This window comes from Mesoplodon bidens (genome assembly GCF_964165515.1).
Source record: "Mesoplodon bidens genome assembly, contig: HAP1_SCAFFOLD_103, whole genome shotgun sequence".
In the NCBI taxonomy this organism is placed as follows: Eukaryota; Metazoa; Chordata; class Mammalia; order Artiodactyla; family Ziphiidae; genus Mesoplodon; species Mesoplodon bidens.
In genome coordinates, this window is record NW_027672700.1 from 275,056 (window position 1) to 296,055 (window position 21,000).

General features: G+C 46.9%; 1 protein-coding gene across 1 annotated transcript in view; it reads left to right on the forward strand.

The window, feature by feature from the left end:
- Window positions 1-21,000, forward strand: part of LOC308609790 (forkhead-associated domain-containing protein 1-like) — a gene marked incomplete at its 3' end in the record, with an annotated part of 332,609 nt that overhangs the window by 110,366 nt on the left and 201,243 nt on the right. Inside the window, 6 exon segments of the mRNA XM_081259092.1 lie at window positions 49-201; window positions 1,056-1,251; window positions 12,463-12,587; window positions 15,735-15,830; window positions 16,255-16,475; window positions 17,013-17,178. Of these exon segments, the coding sequence (XP_081115218.1) occupies window positions 49-201; window positions 1,056-1,251; window positions 12,463-12,587; window positions 15,735-15,830; window positions 16,255-16,475; window positions 17,013-17,178 (957 nt within the window).

The following is a 21,000-nucleotide window of genomic DNA, read 5'->3' on the forward strand; positions in this document are numbered from 1 at the left end:
AAGCCCCACCCTGCATTTTAAATCTTTTTTTTTTCTTTTTCTCACCAGTTACTAGAGAAGAGCAGCAGGGTCACAGAGGACAATATCAACGTTTGGCAGAAAAAGCAGACCCTGCAGAAGGAGACCCAGCTCAGCAGCTGCAAAGAGGAGGAAATCACCCAGAACATCAAGAAGCTGAAGACATCCTTAGACAGTTGCCAGGTGCCCCCTTCTCCATTCCTCAAATGTCCCCTGTGTCTCATTTTTGTGCTCCTTGTTCAGGAAATTGTCCAGCTCTGCTTTTAGTCCACCTTTTCTCTTGTTGGAGAAATCTGTTTGAGATCAGAAAACAAAGGACCTCCAGAAATGCCTCCCAGGTGAACTTGGTGTGGCCAAGGAGAAGCTGCCCGACACACTCCAAGTACTGCCTTTGGGAGGCCCCAGACCCCGGGGGAAAAAAAAAACAGCCCCGTGTTATTTCCAGAGAAACCAAAGAAACATTCTGCTCTTTATTTGCAGTTTTCTTTTCTGTCCCAGCAGTGGAAGGCTGCTCTTACCCTTATTGGACCAGAGGGTCTGGCAGAGCCCCCACTTCATGGCCCCCACGCAGGGATCCAGCTTATCACATCAGGCAGCTGCTTCTGCTTTCTCTGGAAATATGCAGCTGCTATCTGGGGAGTCTGGGCAAATGTTGGCTTGTCAGCACTCTTTCAAATCAGGAAACCGCACTTTATGACCAGCTTGTGTGTTGATCTCAGCAGGAATTCTGTAACCAAATTTGCTTCCCCTTTCAGCCAAATCGTCCTTGGCAATTTGGCTTTGGAATTGCCTATACCTAAACAAAGGGTCTCTTTGACCATCCAGAGTCCCAATTAGAGTGCACGTGAAATAAAAGCTGCCTCCTTCCTTCCGCCCCTCCAAAAAGGGAAGTAGAACTGGGCCGTCACAGGGCGGCCAACATACGGCTCTGCCTGCTTCACGGGCCCGTCAAGAACACTGCTCTGTGCGGGTCACAAGCGTCAGGTGCTATTTCTGGCGATGGTGCCCGGGCTCCTCACGACCTCATCTCTTTCCAGGCATGCATGACAATGTCTTGCTGTAGCAATGACCTGAAGAAGGAGGTCGACCTCCTGCAGCACCTGCAGGTCAGCCCACCTGTCTCAGGGCTCCAGAAGGTGGCGCTGGACATCTTGCGCCTGTCACTGTCCTGGCTGGAGGAAACGGAGCATCTCCTCCACGAGGTGGGGATCCAGTTCTGCAGCTCCGACAAAGGTGATTGAAACTCTTTTCTCACATAGTTACATGACTGAACTATTGCGTTGAATCTGATCACGATGGGACATCTGTTGAGGGAGGCTTCTTAGGTATGTGGCCAAGTGTTCCCTTCTCCAGACTTCACTTTGCTTCACCACTTGAGAAGCAGTGTTCCTGGAAAAAAGTACACAAGTGAGACGTGATTACTGGAGAAAAAGGAGGCGTGACAGAGTCAAAAGGAAAAATCGAAATTATGCTCAATCTTCTCTCTCAGAAGTAACCCTATATATACATATAGAGAGTAGAGACGTTTTTCAGAGCAGTTTTATGTTCATGGCAAAATTGAGAGGATGATACAGAGATTTCCCAGGTACCCCCTGTCCCCACTCATACACAGCCTCCCCCATTTATCAGCATCAGCACCAGAGAGGTACAGTTGTCAGGACTGATGAACCTACATTGACACATCCGAATCACCCCAAGTCCATGGTTTATATTAGGGTTCACTCTTTTTCATTTTAATTTTATTGGAGTGTAGTTGATTTACAGTGCTGTGTAGGGGTCACTCTTGGTGTTGTACATCCTATGGGTTTGGGCTTGGACAAATGTGTGATGACATGTATCCACCATTATAATATCATACAGAATCGTTTCACTGCCCTGGCCTTTCTCGCCTTCTGAGATGGCCCACGCTCTGTCTGTGGAGTGTGTTTCTCTCTAAATAAGTCCACGTCTTACCTATCACTTTGTCTCTCACTGAATTCTTTCTGCAATGAGACATCAACAACCTGAGCTTCATTAAGTCCTGAGACCAGCAGGTCCACCAATAATGAGGCCCACCCCGGGGAGGACCCAGAGGCCCTGTAAATCACGATGCTCCACCGGGAAGATGGTCCAGTCCTGAAGGTGCCTTTGATCCCAAATCTACTGCCCTAAGCAGAAGCCAGGGAGCATGGTGGGGGACGTGGTTCAGATCAGGCCATCTCTGAGCAGATTGGTGGATTCTGTGCACAAAGCCCTGGTATTAGGTCAACTCGATTTATGAGTTTCACTTCTCAGGTCACTCTGTAACTACACAGTAACAGAAAGGACAGAGAATTCATTAAAAGCCACCTGTGGAGTCCATAGAGGGGAAGTGGGGTGGGTGAAGTTACAGATCAGGGACGTGGTAATAAAGCAAAATGATGATAACCTATAAACCCAAATATCTAGAAACTGATATTCTAGAAATTGAGGAAAGTAAAGCTACAAGTTTAACAAAATAAAAAGAAGCAAAGGAGAAGCCAACTTCAAAGCCAGCCTATGCAATTCCTCCAGGGCAGCGCACATTTGTCTGATTGAAGCCTGGCCCTGCTGTTCTTCAGTGCCTTCCTATTAGTGCCTTAAGTAATCAACATCTCCAGTAATCCCTCTGCAGTGTTCAGGAATTCAACTCGTCAACCTGTGGAAACCTGTGGTTTGAGGACTTATGTTTTTAGAAACCTTCTTTTCTTTTCAAAACTGGACATTTTTATTTCAAATAAAAGAACCTATCCCCCCCCCAAAAAAAGAATAGTTTCACTGCCCTGAAAATCCTCTGTGCTCCCTCCCAGCCCCCGCGCAGCCCCTGGCAACCACAGATCTTTTTACCGTCGCCATAGTTTTTGCCTTTTCCAGGATATCATGTAGTTGGAATCATACAACTTTTCAGATTAGTTTCTTTTATTTAGTAATATGCATTTTCGTTTCCTCCAAGTCTCTGCATGGCTTGATAGCTCTTTTTTTCTTTTTAAGTGCCCAATAATATTCCATTTTCCATTCACCTACTGAAGGACATCCTGGTGGCTTCCAAGTTTTGGCAGTTATGAATAAAGCTGCCATAAACGTCCACGTGCAGAGTTTTGTGTGGACATGTTTTCAACTCCTTTGAGTAAATACCAAGGGCGCGGTTGCTGAATCGTGTGGTTAGAGTACATTTAGGTGTTTTTTTTAATTTTAATTTATTTTATTTTATTTATTTTTGGCTGCGTTGGGTCTTCATTACTGCGCACGGGCTTTCTCTAGTTGCCGCAAGCGGGGGCTACTCTTCCTTGTGGTGCACGGGCTTCTCATTGCAGTGGCTTCTCTTGTTGCGTTGCATGGTCTCTAGGTGCGCAGGCTTCAGTAGTTGTGGCACGCGGGCTCAGTAGTTGTGGCTCACAGGCTCTAGAGCACAGGCTCAGTAGTTGTGGCACACAGGCTTAGTTGCTCTGCGGCATGCGGGATCTTCCCAGACCAGGGCTTGAACCTGTGTCCCTTGCATTGGCAGGCGGATTCTTAACCACTACGCCACCAGGGAAGTCCGTAGAGTACGTTTAGTTTTTAAGAAAACCACAAAACTCTTTTCCAAAGTGGCTGTTTTGCGTTCCCGCCAACAATGAATGAGAGTTCCTGTTGCTTCACATCCTCACTAGCGTTTGGTATCGTCACTACTATCATATTTTGTGTGGAACTTCCAGGGCATTTTCCCATGGAAAGAGCTGTGTGATTCTAGGCAAGTTACTTCCCCTCTCTGTGCCTGTTTCTTTACCTGTCAAATGGGGATAATAGGGAATACTCACCCCGTAGGATTTTTGTGAGGATTAAAATGCATTGATATATGTAAAGTACTTAGAATAGTACCTGACATAAAATAGGCACTACCTATCCACGTGTATTGATTTTTTAACTTTACAAAAGAATAATGTCATATTATACCCAATTTCCTTTAGTTTCATTCCTAACAGTACATCTGGAGCATCCTTCAATGTCAATACACACAGATCTACATCATCGCTGTCACTGATGGCAAGGAACCCCATTCTGAAGGATGTACCGTAATTTATTTAGCCAGTCCTCTATCATGGGCATTTAAGTTGCTTCCAGTTTTTCACACTTAATAGATGAGGCTGACATAAATATTATTCACACATACCTGTTCATCTTATCTTTATCATCCTAGATGTGGAAGGATATGAACCACTTTCATTCAACAAAGATTTATCGCAGGCCTCCTAGATACCAGGCACAGTGCAGGATGGAAATATAATGGGGTCAGAAACAGGTAGAATCCAGGTTATGGGGTATATGGATGTTGGCTGTAAAATTCCTCCCTGTTCGCTGTACATTTGAAATTTTTCATTATAAAATATTGGGGAACTAACAGGCACTCTCCCTGTGCTTGTAGATCTTAGGGTCTCAGGGAGGAATAGGGTGGGGCCTTAACTGAAAAATCTCTCACATGTAAAACTTTAATCATGACAGTTGCTTTGAAGAAGTGCAGGGCTCTGACCTGGTCAGGGACGGCAGGGCAACTGCAGGGTGCATAGGAGTTATTTGCCAAAGAGGGGAGGGGAGGGCATTCTGGGTGGAGGGAGCAGCGTGGTGGGATCGAAGGAAGCATGGAGAACTCAAGGGGCTTAAAGAAATGGAGGCGGAGGGCAGGGACTGGTGAAGGAGGTCCACAGGGGCTGTATCATGTTGTGGCCGGGGGCTTGCAGAGCCCTGGTAAGAAGCTCTGCTTTAACCTGAGAGCAGAGAGAAGCCCACAAAAGGTTTTAAGGAAGAAACTGATGGAACAGGCTTGCATTTGGAGACAGTCATCTTGGCCACGAGTGGAAAATGTACAGGAAGGTGGCCAGCACAGAACCCCGGGAGAGCAGTTAGGAGGCTGTCACAAGACACGATGGTGGCCCTCACTGTGGCAATGGAGGGGACAGAGCAAGAGAGAAGATTCCAGGGGCATTTAAGAGATGAATCAACAGGCCTCAGTGATGGAGTTAGATATGGCTAGAAGGGAAGTGATGGAGAGAAAGGGGGCTACAGGTCTCCAGGTTTCTGGCTTGTGTTAAAAGTACAGATGTGGTTCCTTCACTAAAATCCAGAGTAAGGAATGCCACAGGAGGACCAGGTTTGAGAGGGAAGATGAGTGTGAGGTGCCTGTAGACATCCAAAGTGAGGTGCCAAGGACGCAGCTGTCACCCTGGATATCCAACCGTATCAGTGATGTGGCCCCGGAACCCAGAAGAACATGTGCCACATAGCGGGTGCTTAGTCAGATGGGATGGATGGACGGGTGGATGGATGGATGGTGATTAAAGCCATACGTGTGAATGGTATCACTAGGAAGAAAGTATTGAATGAGAAAGGAGAGCCCAGGGCCACACCTGGGAAACTCCATTTATCGTTGATCCTTCTTGCCAAAGCGCTCTCCAGGGAGGCTGCACAAACTTGACATTCTTGCAATAATGAATGAGAATAGAGGAGTGATTTTCAACTCCGGTGATTAAACAACCCCAGCCAGGATATGTCTAAGGTAATCCAGAAGGTGGTGCGAATTTCTTTTAAATGTGTTTAAAAAGAAAGGCAAGGCTTCCCTGGTGGCACAGTGGTTGGGAGTCTGCCTGCTAATGCAGGGGACACGGGTTCGAGCCCTGGTCTGGGAGGATCCCACATGCCGTGGAGCAGATAGGCCCGTGAGCCACAACTACTGAGCCTGCGCGTCTGGAGCCTGTGCTCAGCAACGAGAGGCCGCAATAGTGAGAGGCCCGTGCACCGCGATGAAGAGTGGCCCCTGCTTGCCGCAACTAGAGAAAGCCCTCTCACAGAAACAAAGACCCAAGACAGCCAAAAAAATAAATAAATAAACAAATGTGGGGTTTAAGAAAAAAAAAAGTATTAAAAAAAAAAAGGCAAAATCAAGATTAACTTTTCTGTAAGTGCCTGCCCCTCACAGAAAGCATAGAGAACAGGGGCGCTGCATTTCTCCCGGCAACCCAACCCCTCCCCAACCCCTGTATTACTGTTGTTGTAATCATGGCAGAGTCTGAGTGTGCATGAAACCAAGAGAGATGTGGCCCACAGTTCTAGCTGTTCTTCAAAATCAGAACTAAAACAAGGAAAGACCATGATCTCTATCCTAGTAATAGCGGGGCCAAGCAATGTGTGCACTGTCCCCTCCCCAGGCTTCAGGAGTCACTGAAGCCTCTGTCTCTAAATCTAGTCATACATTCCCGTAAAGAAACATGGGTTGCGAAATTAAGCCATCAGGGGCTTCCCTGGTGGCGCAGTGTTTGAGAGTCCGCCTGCTGATGCAGGGGACGCGGGTTCGTGCCCCGGTCCGGGAGGATCCCACAGGCCGCGGAGCGGCTGGGCCCGTGAGCCATGGCTGCTGAGCCTGCGCGTCCGGAGCCTGTGCTCCGCAACAGGAGAGGCCACAACAGTGAGAGGCCCACGTACCGCTAAAAAAAAAAAAAAAAGAAGCTGGCTCAAAAACTTTTTGTGTGTTAGACCACCATGATAAGTGATTCAAGGTACTTCCCATTACTGAGGCCAGCAGGGGATCCCCCAGTCACTCATCACCATACACAAGCAGTCCTAAGAGCCTTGTGTGTTCACAGTTCCTAAGAGGAGGGTAGGAACCATGGTTTGTTTAATTCCTCCTCGGTACTTGTCACTGTGTTAGTTGTTTTACATGTACTGTGTACTTTCATCTTCCAACAGCCCAATGAGCCAGGTACTATTGTCGTCTTTATTTTGCAAGTAAGGAAACTGAGTATCAATAACATTAAGGAACTTGCTCAAAGTCACACAGCGGGTACATGGTAGGGTCAGGACTCAAACTGAGGTCGTTGTGATCCTAGCACTTGTGCTTTTTCTGTGACCCCACATGCCCTCTGAAGATCCAGAGGGGTACCAGGTACATGCCCAGTTCCTAGAGGACAGGTTCTGTCGTTAACTTGAACAGAGACAAACCTGAGAGTTTCATTCCCTGGAGTGAAGGGTGTCTGATGCGCACCGCGGGCCTCGCCCCAGCAAAGCCCCATTTGCATTAGAGCGAATAATTCTGAGTTCAGGCTTTGGAGACCAGCTGCTGAGGTGTGACTCTCAAGTGTGCGCTTACTCATTGTGTGAGCAAGTCTCGACTTCTGTGTGCCTCTGTTTACTTGGTTATAAAATGGGGTTAAGATCTCACCAGGTAGTTGTGAGGATTAAACGACTTGGTACCCAAATCATGGGGTCACACATAAGCCTTAGTAAATGGTAGCTGCCATCCGCATCAGCCTTGAATACTTGTTGATTGAATGTGAACTAAATGTGGATGGCAAGCAGATGGGTATGCGCACAGGCAGGGCAGCTTGATTTACTCACGCCGAGGTGCCTTTACCTGTGACCCCTGCCGCATCTCTATTTGACAGCTAGTCAGATTTTCTTAGCCGTGAGCACTCAGTTCTCTTCCCAGGCCTTCTTCCTCGGCTCTTGACAATGGGCTGCATTTCCTAGCTGCCGAGTGGTAAAGCTGGGACTCCATCCAGGTCCCTCTGACCTCAAAGCCCCTGCTCTGAACCACCATACTACCTGCCTTTTAAAATATTGTCCTAAGGGAAAAAACGCATGTAACGAGCTAGGTCTGTAAAATCCTGAAATAAATCCCTCAGGGAAATCCAGGTTGAGTAACTATTGTTGGATCATGTCATGAGCAGCCCAGGAGATTGGGGTCACTACTAAAGATCTGATTGGTTAAGATATCACCTAACACCTGTCAGAATGGCCGTCACCAAAAAGAACACAAATAACAACTGTTGGCGAGGATATGGAGAAAAGGGAACCCTTGTACACTGTTGGTGGAAATGTAAATTGGTGTGGCCACTACGGAAAACAGTTTGAAGGTTTCTCAAAACACTAAAAATAGAACTATCATATGATCCAGCAATTCCACTCCTGGGTATTTATTCCCCTAAAATGAAAACCACTAATTCAAAAAAATACATGCACCCCAATGTTCATAGCGGCATTACATACGATAGCCAAGACATGGAAGCAACCTAAGTGCCCATCAACAGATGAGTGGATAAAGAAGATGCAGTAGGGAATTCCCTGGCGGTCCAGTGGATAGGAGTTGACGCTTTCACTGCTACGGCCCAGGTTCAGTCCCTGGTTGGGGAACTAAGATCCCACAAGCTGCATGGTGTGGCCCCCCCAAAAAATAGATGTGAGATATATATATATATATATATATGCAGTGGAATACTACTCAGCCATAAAAAAGAATGCAATTTTGCCATTTGCAGCAACATGGATGGAATTGGAGGGTACTATGCTTAGTGAAATAAGTCAGACAGAGAAAGACATATACTGTATGATACCACTTTTATGTGGAATCTAAAAAATAAAACTAGTGAATATAACAAAAAAAAAGAAATAGACTCACAGATATAGAAAACAAACTAGTGGTTACCAGTGGGGAGCAGGAAAGGGGGAGGGACAAGTTAGTGGTAGGGAAATAAGAGGAACAAACTACTGTGCTCACTTCAGCAGCACATATACTAAAATCGGAACAATACAGAGACGATTAACATGGCCCCTGTGCAAGGATGACACGGAAATTCATGAAGCGTTCCACCCTTTTGTGACCGGAATGGGAAGGAAATTCAAAAAAGAGGGGATATATGAATACATAGAGCTGATTCACGTTGCTGTACAGTAGAAACTAACACAACATCGTAAAGCAGCTATACTCCAATTTAAAAAAAAGAGGTACAAACTACTATGTATAAAATAAATAAGCTACAATGATATATTTTACAGCACAGGGAATATAGCCAATATATATTTTTTTAATTTCAGTTTTTCCTAATTTTTTTTAATTCTTTTCTTTTTTTTTTAAACCCCACATTTGTTTATTTATTTATTTTTTTGGCTGTCTTGGGTCTTCGTTTCTGTGCGAGGGCTTTCTCTAGTTGTGGCAAGCGGGGGCCACTCCTCATTGTGGTGCGCTGGCCTCTCACTATCGCGGCCTCTCTCGTTGTGGAACACAGGCTCCAGACGCACAGGCTCAGTAGTTGCGGTTCACGGTCCTAGTCGCTCCGCGGCATTTGGGATCCTCCCAGACCAGGGCCTGAACCCGTGTCCCCTGCATTAGCAGGCAGACTCTCAACCACTGCGCCACCAGGGAAGCCCATAGCCAATATTTTATAATAACTATAAATGGAATATAACCTTTAAAAATTGTGAATCACTATGTTGTACACCTGAAACATACAATATTTTACATCGACTATATCTCAATTAAAAAGTAAAAAAGCTGCGACCTAAAAAAAAAAAAAATCTGATTGGTGAAGGATTACTGTGTGGTCCCACTGGAAGACAGGAAACATCTAAGGAGGACCTTAAAAGTCAGCTCCCCTCTCCTCCTGCCTGGTTTCTCAGCTTCTTTTGATAAGGGAAAGAAAGGACTTTTTACATTGATCTTTGCAAGCTCAGTTGATTGTGTCTATTTCTGCAAGACTTTGTTGCAAATAAAAGGATTCCCTGCATACATAGAAAATCGCTCTTTCTCAGATATCCAAGATATGCAGTATTTTTATGTGAAAAAAAAGAAAGTTGTAATACAATATGCACAGTGTTCTCCCTTTTTTTTTCTTTTTTTTTTCAAATGCCAATATCCGACCACAGGTGAAATCTGAAGGAAAAGACATAAAAGTGTTGAGAGTATTATCCCAGCATGATGAGACTGCGTGAGCCATGACTTTCCCGTAGTCGTTCAACAACTATATATTGCAGCCCTACTGTGTGCCGGCCACTGAGGATACAGCGGGGGGACACTTTCCACTTTATGGGTTTCTGCCCTGTTTGGATTTGTGTAACAGACATGTGTAACTTTTGTATCCAGAACTATAATCAAGAATTGCTTCTTCTCCCAGAGAAGAAAATCCCTCTTTCCAACAGCCCAAGTCCGCATCACCCATCTCTGCCATCTCGGGATCCGCCCAGCGCCCCTCTCCTCACGCACCCTTCACATCAGCCAGCCCAGCCCTTCACTCTCCAGCCTCTAGTCTCTCTGAAAAGAGAATGACAGACCTAGGTCTGAATTCTGATCCTACTGCTTACCAGCTCCATAGCTTAACCTTGCTGGGCGTCTGTGTCTCACCTATAAATGCAAACACATTTCCTTGCTGGGCTGTTTGTAATGATCAGAAAATATCACGTGGTAAACTTCTGGCATGGTGCCTGGCACACGGCAAGTGGTTAATACTGAATAGCTATTATTATAATATTATTATTCTCACTCTTCCAAGCTGGAAATTCTCAGCAAGTGGCATTGTCAGAGGTCAAGGGCCCAGGCACGAGCCGGTTCAGCTCCCCTCCTGTCTCTCTCCGCACCCACCTTTCCTCCATTCCCTCCATCTTCCCTCACTATGTTCTCTTTCCAAATGCAGCTCTTCCCTCCCTGAGTCTCCCCTTCTCTCTCCCTCCCAGACCACCTTGTGCACAAGCTCCTGAATCACGACCTCCTTCTTCAGCGTCTAAAGCCTCCCACTCCATCTTTCTCCTTCATCATCAAACATGCACTTCAAGCTGGTGTATCTTCACTGGAACCACTGCTTCTTTAGCTCCTTTTCTACTGCTTGTACTCCTGTCCCACTAAGACCTTGAAATGCATTACACCCTGTGTGCTCACCACCAACTTCCCACATTGTCTTTGCCTCTTTGGCAACTGACGTGGCCCCCCTGCACTGAAGCCCCAGCTTGCTCCCCCCACCATGTTCTCTCTGGCCTACCCAACCCTCTCGGTTTGCTTTCTTGAAACCCTCTCATCTTTGATAATTACAGCTTGGGTGGGTGATGCTCCTGGCAGCCAGTAGGTGGAGGCCAGGGATGCTGCTAAACGTCCTACGGTGCCCAGGACGGCTCCCACAACGAGGACTGTCCAGCCCAACACGTCGAGATGCTGCAGTTGAGAAATGCTGCTGGCTCCTTCGTCTCTAATACATCCCGGTTATTTTTCTGAAAAAAAAAATCACCCTTCATTAAGCCAGCTCACTGCTCCATCAGAAGCTGAAATAGCAGTGACTCAGACCCTGGAGTCACACCACTGTGATCCCAATCCCTGGCTCAGCCATTTGCCAGCTGTGTGGCGTCCAGCAGCCACAGGTCTCAGAGCCCGACCGCCTCGTGTGTAAAAGGAGGCGATGGTGGGACAATACAGTGGGGTGATGCGTTGATTGCTTGGCAGAGGGCCGGGCACACAGGTCACACTCGTGACATTTCAGTGATGTTTAAATCAAGTTTATACTCTTTAGGCTACGGTTCTAGGCTGGCCACAAACTGAGCTCAGCTTTCCATCCCGACTCTTCCCTCTACTCCTCCCCTCCCCCATCATCTTCTCTAACCCAATTAAGCTCTTCCAGAACATGCACTGCATTTCCCCACCTCTCATCCTACCTCCTGCCTTCACCCCCCATATTAGTTTCCTATGGCTGTTCTAACAAATTACCACAAACGTAGGGGCTTAACACAACTCATATTTATTCTTTTACAGTTCTGGAGGCCAAAGGTCCAAAATCAGTTTCGCTAAGGTAAAGGCAAGGGGCTGGTTCCTTCTGGAGGCTCTAGGAAAGAATCCGTTTCCTTGCCTTTTCGAGGAAATAAAAATTCCCCGCTTTCCTTGGCTCACGGCAGAGGAGCACCTTCAACTCTCTGCTTCTGTCACAACACCGTCTCTGTCTGTAGTCAGACTCCCTGTGTCTGCTTCTTGTAAGAACCCATGCGCCTATTGTTGGGTCCCCCCAGCTAATCCAGGATAAGCCCGCATCTCAAGATCCTTACCTTCATCACATCTCCAAAGGTCCTTCTGCCCTGTCAGGTAATGTTCATAGGCTCTAAGGATTAGGACCCAGACATCTTTGGGGGGGAGGCAACATTCACCCAACCACCTCTTCCATTCTGACATGCCATCCCCTCCAACTCTGCACACCCACGCGTGCCCACGCCCAGTGGGGCCTCAGCCAAGCAGTGATCACTCCAGGTGAATGATGGCCCCTCCCCTGGGACTCTTTCATAGATGGATGCTGTGCAAGGACCAACCTTGGGGAACTTCCCAGGATAAATACCCTGTTTAGAGGGAATAGGGCTTTCAAGAAACCAAGCTTGCTGTTGGGTGGAGCCCTGTGCTAGGACACAGAAGCCTGGGTTCAAGTCCATCCTCACACCTGTGGCCGAAGGTTCCCCCTCAGTGACCCCGCCCTGGGAGGCTGCAGCCTCACATGAGCTGTGTGGCCTTGGACAAGTCATTTCACCTCTCTGGGCCTCGATGCCTCACCTGCCAATGGAGGATGGTGAGCTAATTAGTACTGGCCTGTGGTAAGGGTCCAGTAAATAGCAGCTGTGACTTTTACATGTAGTAACTTCTTCCTGAGCCTTTCTTTTGAGTGTAAACTTTTTCTTTTATAGATCACAAGGACCACATGGATGGATCATTTCTAGACTTAAAGACCCTCGGGATGGAAAAAAATGTTCGGAAAATATTGGATGTAAAACCTGACTTGCCAACTTTTTCAAGAGTAGAGATCGGAACGGTAACCAAAGAAACTTTGTCTCTGCATTCACTGACACGTGGGGAGGGTGGGCATGAGGACAGACACGAGCCGTGTGCCCTGGCACCACTGTATACATCATTGGTTCGAGGCCAGGTCCTCCCTGATGGGCTGGCACCTGTATGGACTGGTCGGTGCCTGGCCGTAATAGTGATCCAATGTTTGAATAGAAAGGCGGCTTCCCATCATGTACAGCATGATATAGCATTGCACTGATGCTGGCCAGGTCAATCTCTAGACCCTCCTTTTCACATCACATGTTATATTCTGCAGAAAATATCCAACAAGCTAATGTACAACAGTATGTCATGAGCTTGCCTAACACTTGCTTTTTGCTATAAACTGAAAAACATGAACACATAAAGGGCAGCAGAAGGGAGCCATGATGATTAAGAAGACACAAGTTCTAGAATCAGAGACCTGTGTCCTAATCCCAGCTCTACAAGCTCTGTAACCTTGGGCAGCCTCCTAACCTTTCTGGGACTTCATTTCCCAGCTGTAAAATGATGATGGAGGGCTTCCCTGGTGGCGCAGTGGTTGAGAGTCCGCCTGCCGATGCAGGGGACACGGGTTCGTGCCCCTATCCCGGAAGATCCCACATGCCGCGCAGCGGCTGGGCCCGCGAGCCATGGCCGCGGAGCCTGTGTGTCCGGAGCCTGTGCTCCGCAACGGGAGAGGCCACAGCAGTGAGAGGCCCGCGTACAGGAAAAAAAAAAAAAAAAAAAAAAAAAATGATGATGGAAAAATTAAAGGAGATCATCATGTAAAGTGCTTATCCCAGTGCCTAGCTCATAGCGAGCACTTTAATAGATGATAGTTATTATTGTCAAACAGTATTTAAAGAGTATTATCCAAGAAAACCTTCCTTTCTTAGGGAGCATAGTTTGTGTTTTCCAGGATTTTCAGAAGTAATTTGATTGTTAGGTTGAAGGTGCCGTGTATCCTAAATGGATGTTTGATCAGGTGTTTGACTGACACATGACAATGGACAGCTCAGGTCAGCGTGGCTTGCTGCGGCAGCTAGTCTAAACCAGCTTTTGGAAAACATAATAAAGCCATCCTATCTGTACCAGCATTTTCTCCTACAATTTTTCTAGACATTTGCTCACACGTCTAGAGATGTGAGTCTTCAGAAACGTGTTGGTCTTCCTGGTAAAATCGAATCTTCCTTCTCTGAGGTTGGGAGTAGAGGGCCTGTCTCCAGGTGGGGAGCTCAGCTGGATCTCACGTCCTGATGGTCCTGCTTCCAAGATTGACCTTCCCCTTGGCAACAAGCCCTCATCCCACCACTGACACCACAGAGCAGGAAACCTCCCAACTCTCAATCCTCCAAGGTTGGCAGTAATTAAAGGAGAGAGCAGGAGGAAGAATAGCTGACATCTGTGAACTGCTTACTGTGTGCCAGGCGTTGAGCTCAGCCGGCTCCATGCCTTATGTCATTTAACCATCGTAGCAGCCTTGTGTCATAGTTACTATTTTTGTCCCCATTTAACAGATAAGAAAAATTAAGGCTTCAGGAGGTCAAGTACCTCACCCAAGGTCACAGAATAATGATTGAAGACACACCAGGGGTGTGTCCCTGGTGGTCTGTCTGCGAGCCTGCAGAGACCGTGTGGGGACTGTGTGCTTGGATCCTGTAGCCCAGGCTCTTCCTTAGTGACCCTCCCCTCAGGAAAAGAGGGGGCATCTGGAGCGGTACAGAGGATGCAGCTCAGGGTAGCTGAAGACACTGAGCAGCATCTCAGGTTCTTTTTGCAGCAGATCTGCCCGGTTTATTGTCATCTTCAGATACCCTCTTTTATTCTCATCTCCATAGGTACATAGACAAATATGTCCACTCTTATCTATCACAGTCACTTTGGGGGCCATTATAGTTTTTTAGTTGTTTTGTTTTTAATCTCAGAGGTTTTCAGGGTAGTGCCAACAAATGCTAGGGCTAAGAGGTGCTCATGGCAAGCATTAAAAGCCAATTTATTTTTTAAGGAGGCTTATTATGGTTATTTGTAGTCGTTCAGATCGGGTAACCTATTCAGACTGGTGGCCATTCCATGCAGTCATTTGGGCTTCCAGCAGCCAGCTGGCTGGTTGGGGTCTTAGGGAGATGCAGCTGCAAACACTATCTGCATTGTCTCTGGAAAGGGTCTGAAGTGATGCCCACCCACCAGGTTTCAGAGCTAGGAGAAGGTTGGGCCAAATTTTGTGAGGGTATGGTTTCTGCTGCACAGAAATGAGATTCCTTTAGTAAAAAGGAGGGAGGCCATTTTCCACTTAACCTTCATTCGTTCATTCAACAAACATGCCCACTATGCACCACTCGGTGCCAGGTGCCATGCTGGGCACAAGGAGGGAGATAGTGAGCAAAAGCCACATGGTCCCCATTTTTCTGGAGCTTGTCTTCTCAACATCAGCGGTACTGATTTTTTGAGCCAGGTAACTCTTTGTTTGGGAGACTGCCCTATGCATCGTGGGGTGTTTAGCAGCATCCTTGTCCTCTACCCACTAGACACCAACAGCAATTATGACACCCACAAATGTGTCCAGGTATTGCTAAATGTCCTGGAGGGGGTAGGATGGACAGAGTCACCCCCGGTTGAGAACCACTGGCCTAAAGGGAAGACAGACGAGACGGTGGCCAAAGAACGGCACAAGTGATGCATCATTTCAAAGGCAGTCGTGCTCTGAAGGGGTAGGAACACAGTCATAAAGAAAGCAGTTCACAGAGTCAGACTGGATTTAAAGCCAACTCTCTTGGCATGGACATATATACACACACACGCTACCAAAGGTAAAATAGATAGCTAGTGGGAAGCAGCTGCATCGCACAGGGAGAGCAGGTCGGTGCTCTGTGTCTACCTAGAGAGGTGGGATAGGGAGGGTGGGAGGGAGACGCAAGAGGCAGGGGATATGGGGATATATGGATACGTATAGCTGATTCACTTTTTGATACAGCAGAAACTAACACAGCATTGTAAAGCAATTATACTCCAATAAAGATGTTAAAAAAATTAACTCCCTCAAATTATTCTTTAGTATCTTTCCGGTTCTTCCATTATTCTTTGGGTTATTCTTCTGGATGTAGAAAATCATAATGGAATGCCAAGAGAGTTTTTCTTCTTTTTTTTATTTCAGCCTCAAAATGGCCTTTCCAGCCCAGGGTCCATCATGGTCTCTGAGAAGTTAAGGAAAATGGATGTGGCTGACGCTTTAGATCTTAGTGAAAAGCTGGTAAGTATACCCAGCATCAGTCCCCTCCTGTCCAAACGTGCGTGCCCTGCAGATAGTTTAAACATCAACTCCACATACATGTTTAGTTGTTACAGTAGCTCCACGAGACCCATCTCCTATCCCAGCATGGGCTGGAAATTGCAGAGCCCAATTCCTTGGAAGACTGGGTAGTAAGAATGAATGTTTATGTCTGTTGTCATTCCCCCTCCCCACTTCCCCCCAATTCTCAAAAAGGCATAGTGTAAATGGATGCGGGGGAAAATGAAAGTCGAACTAAAAACCCCAAGTGCACTCATTTGCAAAGCATGTGTTTCTTCTCTGCAACTGCAGAAAATGAATGAAACACAATTAGACGTTTGCCTCCTCAAAGTGGCCACCAGCGGTCTTGGGCCAGGCCTCTTACCTGCGAAATGCTTTCTCGTAGTACATGGACATGAGCAAAACCCTCGGGACTTTGATGAACATCAAAGGTATGTCAGGTCACGTGTCCATGAAACACCTCTCCCCAAAAGAGAGGGAGAGAGTCTACCAGCTTCGACAAAGAGACCTGTACCTGGTGTTTGATAAGATCACCCTACTCAAGAACCAGCTGCAGAGAAAAGAAGAGCTTTTGAGACGATACGAGAAGGACATTGAACAGCTCAAGTATGGCCCATGTCTCCGGCAAAAGGCCCAGGCCTCCATTCTCCAGGCTAAACCTCGGTGCAGCTGCAGACCCGTAGGGACCAGGACAAGAGGACAGAGGCCTGGGTGTGGAGGGGGGCAGGCGGGATGGTGACTCAGGGCCTGATGGACCCAAGTCTCTGCGCAAGAAAGCAGCAGTTAAAGTACCCTACTGTTAAGGAATAAGGTGCACCTTTTATAAATGTGTCTGATGTTTCACCATGTGTGTGCTTTTCGTAATTCCATCCTATTTTCAGTGGTATCCGTTCCCCCACCCTCTCTGGGAAATTGGGAGGGGCTGGTAGCATAACCGTTGCCCCCTTCGTGCTGCACGTCCACAGCCAATGGGCTATTTATTCTGCCCTCTAGTCCCCACATCTTCAGCCTTCCCCCCACTTGTAAGGAAACCGCGAAGCCAGGCATATATGGAAGTGTTCTGAGGATCTCCCAGGTCGGTAGCATTGGTGGTGAGTGAGAAAGATGAGGAGAAAAGAGACTTTGTCTCTCCTGTGTGCTCAGGCAGAGCAAAGTGTCGGTTCAGATGTACCAGTCACAGGTGGCAAAGCTGAAGGACGATATCTCCAAAGAGGCCGAAGAAAAGGCGCTGCTGAAGGAGGCCCTGGTGCACATGGAAGAGCGGCTGCACCAGGAGAAGAGGGTCACCAGGGCGATCAGGCAGCAGAAGGTGAGAGGTCCCTGCTCGGAGCAGAGCCTCTGAGGCTGCCCCTCAGCTCCCTTTAGAAACAGCCAACTGAGGCCCCAGTGGGATTCAGGCAGCAAAGAATGCATTCACTCATTTCAAAGGAAGGTGGCAGAATAGCTTTAGCATTAGGCAGACTTAGGTTTAGACTCTTGTTCTGCCATTTACTGTGTGACTTCAGGCAGCTTTTATTTTTTTACCATCTTTATTGGAGTATAATTGCTTTACAGTGTTGTGTTCATTTCTGCTGTGTAACAAAGTGAATCAGCTATATGCATACGTATATCCTCAGAACCCTCCCTCTTGTGTCTCCCTCCCACCCTCCTTATCCCACCCCCCTAGGTGGTCGCAAAGCAATGAGCTGATCTCCCTGTGCTATGCAGCTGCTTCCCACTAGCTATCTGTTTTACATTTGGTAGTGTATATATGTCCATGCCACTCTCTCACTTCGTCCCAGCTTACCCTTCCCCCTCCCCATGTCCTCAAGTCCATTCTCTACATCTGTGTCTTTATACCTGGCTGCCCCTAGGTTCATCTGAACATTCTTTTTTTTTTTTTTTTTTTAGATTGCATATATATGTGTCAGCTTAGCCTCTCTGAGACTCATAGTCTAGCTTGCCTCTATTTTTTTAAACTTTCTTTTTTTTTAAGTTAATTTTTATTTTATATTGGAGTATAGTTGATTTACAGTGTTGTGTTAGTTTCAGGTGTACAGCAAAGTGATTCAGTTATACATACACATATATCTATTCTTTTTCAGATTCTTTTCCCATATAAGTTATTACAGAATATTGAGTAGAGTTCCCTGTGCTATACAGTAGGTCCTTGTTGATTATATATTTTATATATAATAGTGTGTATATGTTAATCCCAAACTCTTAATTTATCCCTCCCCACCACATTTCCACTTTGGTAACCATAAGTTTGTTTTCAAAGTCTTTGAGTCTGTTTCTGTTTTATAAATAAGCACATTTGTATCATTTTTTTTAGATTCCACATATAAGTGATATCATATGATACTTGTCTTTGTCTGACTTACATCACATAGTATGATAGTCTCTAGGTCCATCCATGTTGCTGCAAATGGCATTACTTCATTCTTTTTTACGGCTGAGTAGTATTCCACTGTATATTTGTACCACATCTTCTTTATCCACTCCTCCATCGACATTTAGGCTGCTTCCATGTCCTGGCTGTTGTGAACAGTGCTTTCTGAGACTCATAGTCTAGCTCGTCTGTATTTTTTTAACTTTTGATAATTCGTGTATTTTATCTTGTTCTTTCTATCCAGATAACTATTTTTTCTACCAGTTTTATTGCGATATAATTGACACACAGCACTGTACTGAGCTTAAGGGTGTCTAGCATCATGATCTGACTTCCCTGCCTCCTGCAATGATGACCACAATCAGTTGAGTGAACAGCCCGAGTGTTTTTAAAGGCGGCGATTCTGATTTTCATTGCTCTGCCAGGTGCCAGGGATACACCGAGGAATAAGCTCTCTGAGAATAAAGATCTGGGTTTGCTCTTCTGAGTAGCCAGAATAGTACTCCAGTCTTTCTGACTTGGGGCTGTGTATTTGTATACGCATGCTTGTGTGTATGTGTGTCCATGTGAGTATGTGTTGTGTGTTGGCATGTGTGTGTATTTGTATGTGTGTGTTTGTTGCCTGCATGAGCTCTAAGGAGGCCAAGGTCATAGAAGGGTGCCCTTCTCCTCAACCAGGAGGTGATGGTCAGATAGTTCCTTGCAGAAGCCTGCCCTCCATCCTGCGAACCTTCCAGGCAATAGGTTTCCAGACAGCAGGCTCTCTGGCTTAGAGCCCCAGAAATGAAAAGTGGCTGTCCTGCTCTGAGGGAGCCTGGATGTGGTGTTTCCAGTGCTCACTGCTCTGAATTAAACATTACAGGCCTTAATCTGTGTGTGACATGGGGTTGCCTCAGGCAGAGGACAGTTTCCTTTCACACCAAGCAATGCCAGGGAGAGCTGGGCCAGTGACAGAGTTGTGACTTTCCCTTTGATGTGCCCTCTGGAGAGCTCACCCCTCCCCAGGGTGCCCACCCTCGCCCCCAGGGCTTGGCAGACTAGGTCCCAAAGCAGAGACACCAGACCACAGAATGGGACAGAGAAGGGTCCCCAAAAAAGCCATTGTCATGTACTGAAAACCTGAGGATTTACATAATGAGGTTTCACATGCATTATTCCTGGGCTGCCTCATTCACACACAACGCAAGGGACATGCCAGCCTGTTTGGCGCTGGACATCCCTCAGCCGAAAAGGGTCTGAAATGGCCAACCTGAACCTTTGTCAGGGTCCCCAGAAGAGCTACAACTAGTAGCTTTCAAATTCGTGGAATTCACAACTGGGGGAAAGGCTTACCAAGGGGCAGGCACCTGCTCCACACCGCACATGCTTCATCTCTCCCATCAACCCGCAAGGGATGCTGGCAAGTGTCAGCCCCTTAGAGAGAGGGGAAAGCTGAGTTGACAGAGGGTACCCTTCCCTGGCTACTAAGTGGCAGAAACAGGATTCCCTCCCCACCTGCTGCCCTCCCCCGCCCATGTTCACTTTTCCACACCCCCTCCTTCTGTGTCTCTCTTACCAGGGTGGCCCCCTTGGATACATCGCACCATTGCTCCTGGGGGTTTCACTCCAGGACTCAGGTTTGCATTTCAGGCTTGTTGTTAATATGTTGTCAGAAATCCCTGTTTGTCGGGAAGAAAACAATAATCCATTTGAAAGTTTTGCTGGATCCTAAAGGGCACTTGTATACATCTGTCTTGGCATCCGTTCCTTCCAGGGAGTATATCTTCGTTGTCTTTAAGCAGAAATGAACAGAAAGCAGAATTCCTCTTTTCTAAGTTTTACACTTAGTATTTTCACAAGGAGCCTTAGTTTTTTAGCCTCCTGTATAAAACTTTGAAACTCTTCACCCGTTCACAGAGGTGGCACGGTTGAAGCACTGAGATGAAATTACACATCTTAAGCTTCAGACTTGCCCCCCCAAAAAAAATGGAGTTTGTAGTTTTAATGTTTGACCATCTCTTCACCAAGCAGACCTTTCAAGAATCAAAAGTCCTATTTCCACACTAATATCTCTGGCTGTGAAAATGAGACTTGGTATAAGATGCTGGGCCTTCACAGCGAACTGGGTCTGTGGCTCTGTCCATGTGGCAGAGGGACGGGAACCGCGGCCCAGGCCGTGCTCACTCGAATCCACTTCCCACATCACTCGAGAAGCCGGCAGTGTCTCTCAGAGTTCAGAGGCCAGATTTGGAGTCAAACAAATAGGGGTCAAGCCCCACCACTGCCCTGAATGACCCTGAGTAAGTGGCTTGACCTCTGTATCGCAGGTTCCTCAACAAAAGCAACCAAAACTGTTAGCAAGGGGCCTACTGCGTGGGGCAGCGGGAGGGTTAAATGGCAAAATGCCTGCAGTGCCTGGCACATCACAAGCCCCGTTTCTAAGGGTGAAGAATAGGCAGCTCATGGATGGGTGGGGATTCCTCTATTTCTTTCAGGGAGCTTCCTGCCAGCTGACGCCTTCCCCGGTCCTCCCAAAGCCGCCAGCTCTTATGGGACGTGCTCTTCTCTTTGGTGAATACGACTAGGCCACCGCCAAGAAAGGACCCAGATACCTTTTGTGAATGGGCTAAGGCTGGGATTTTCAAGAGGAAATTTTTAAATGCACAGAAGTTGCCACTTGGGAAGCACGCAAGCCCTTTCTTAGGGCTTGAAGTGTAAGAAAGGCTGAAGGGCACCAGCTGCTTCTGGCAGGAGAAGCCGCTCAGCTCTCCTGCCAATCAA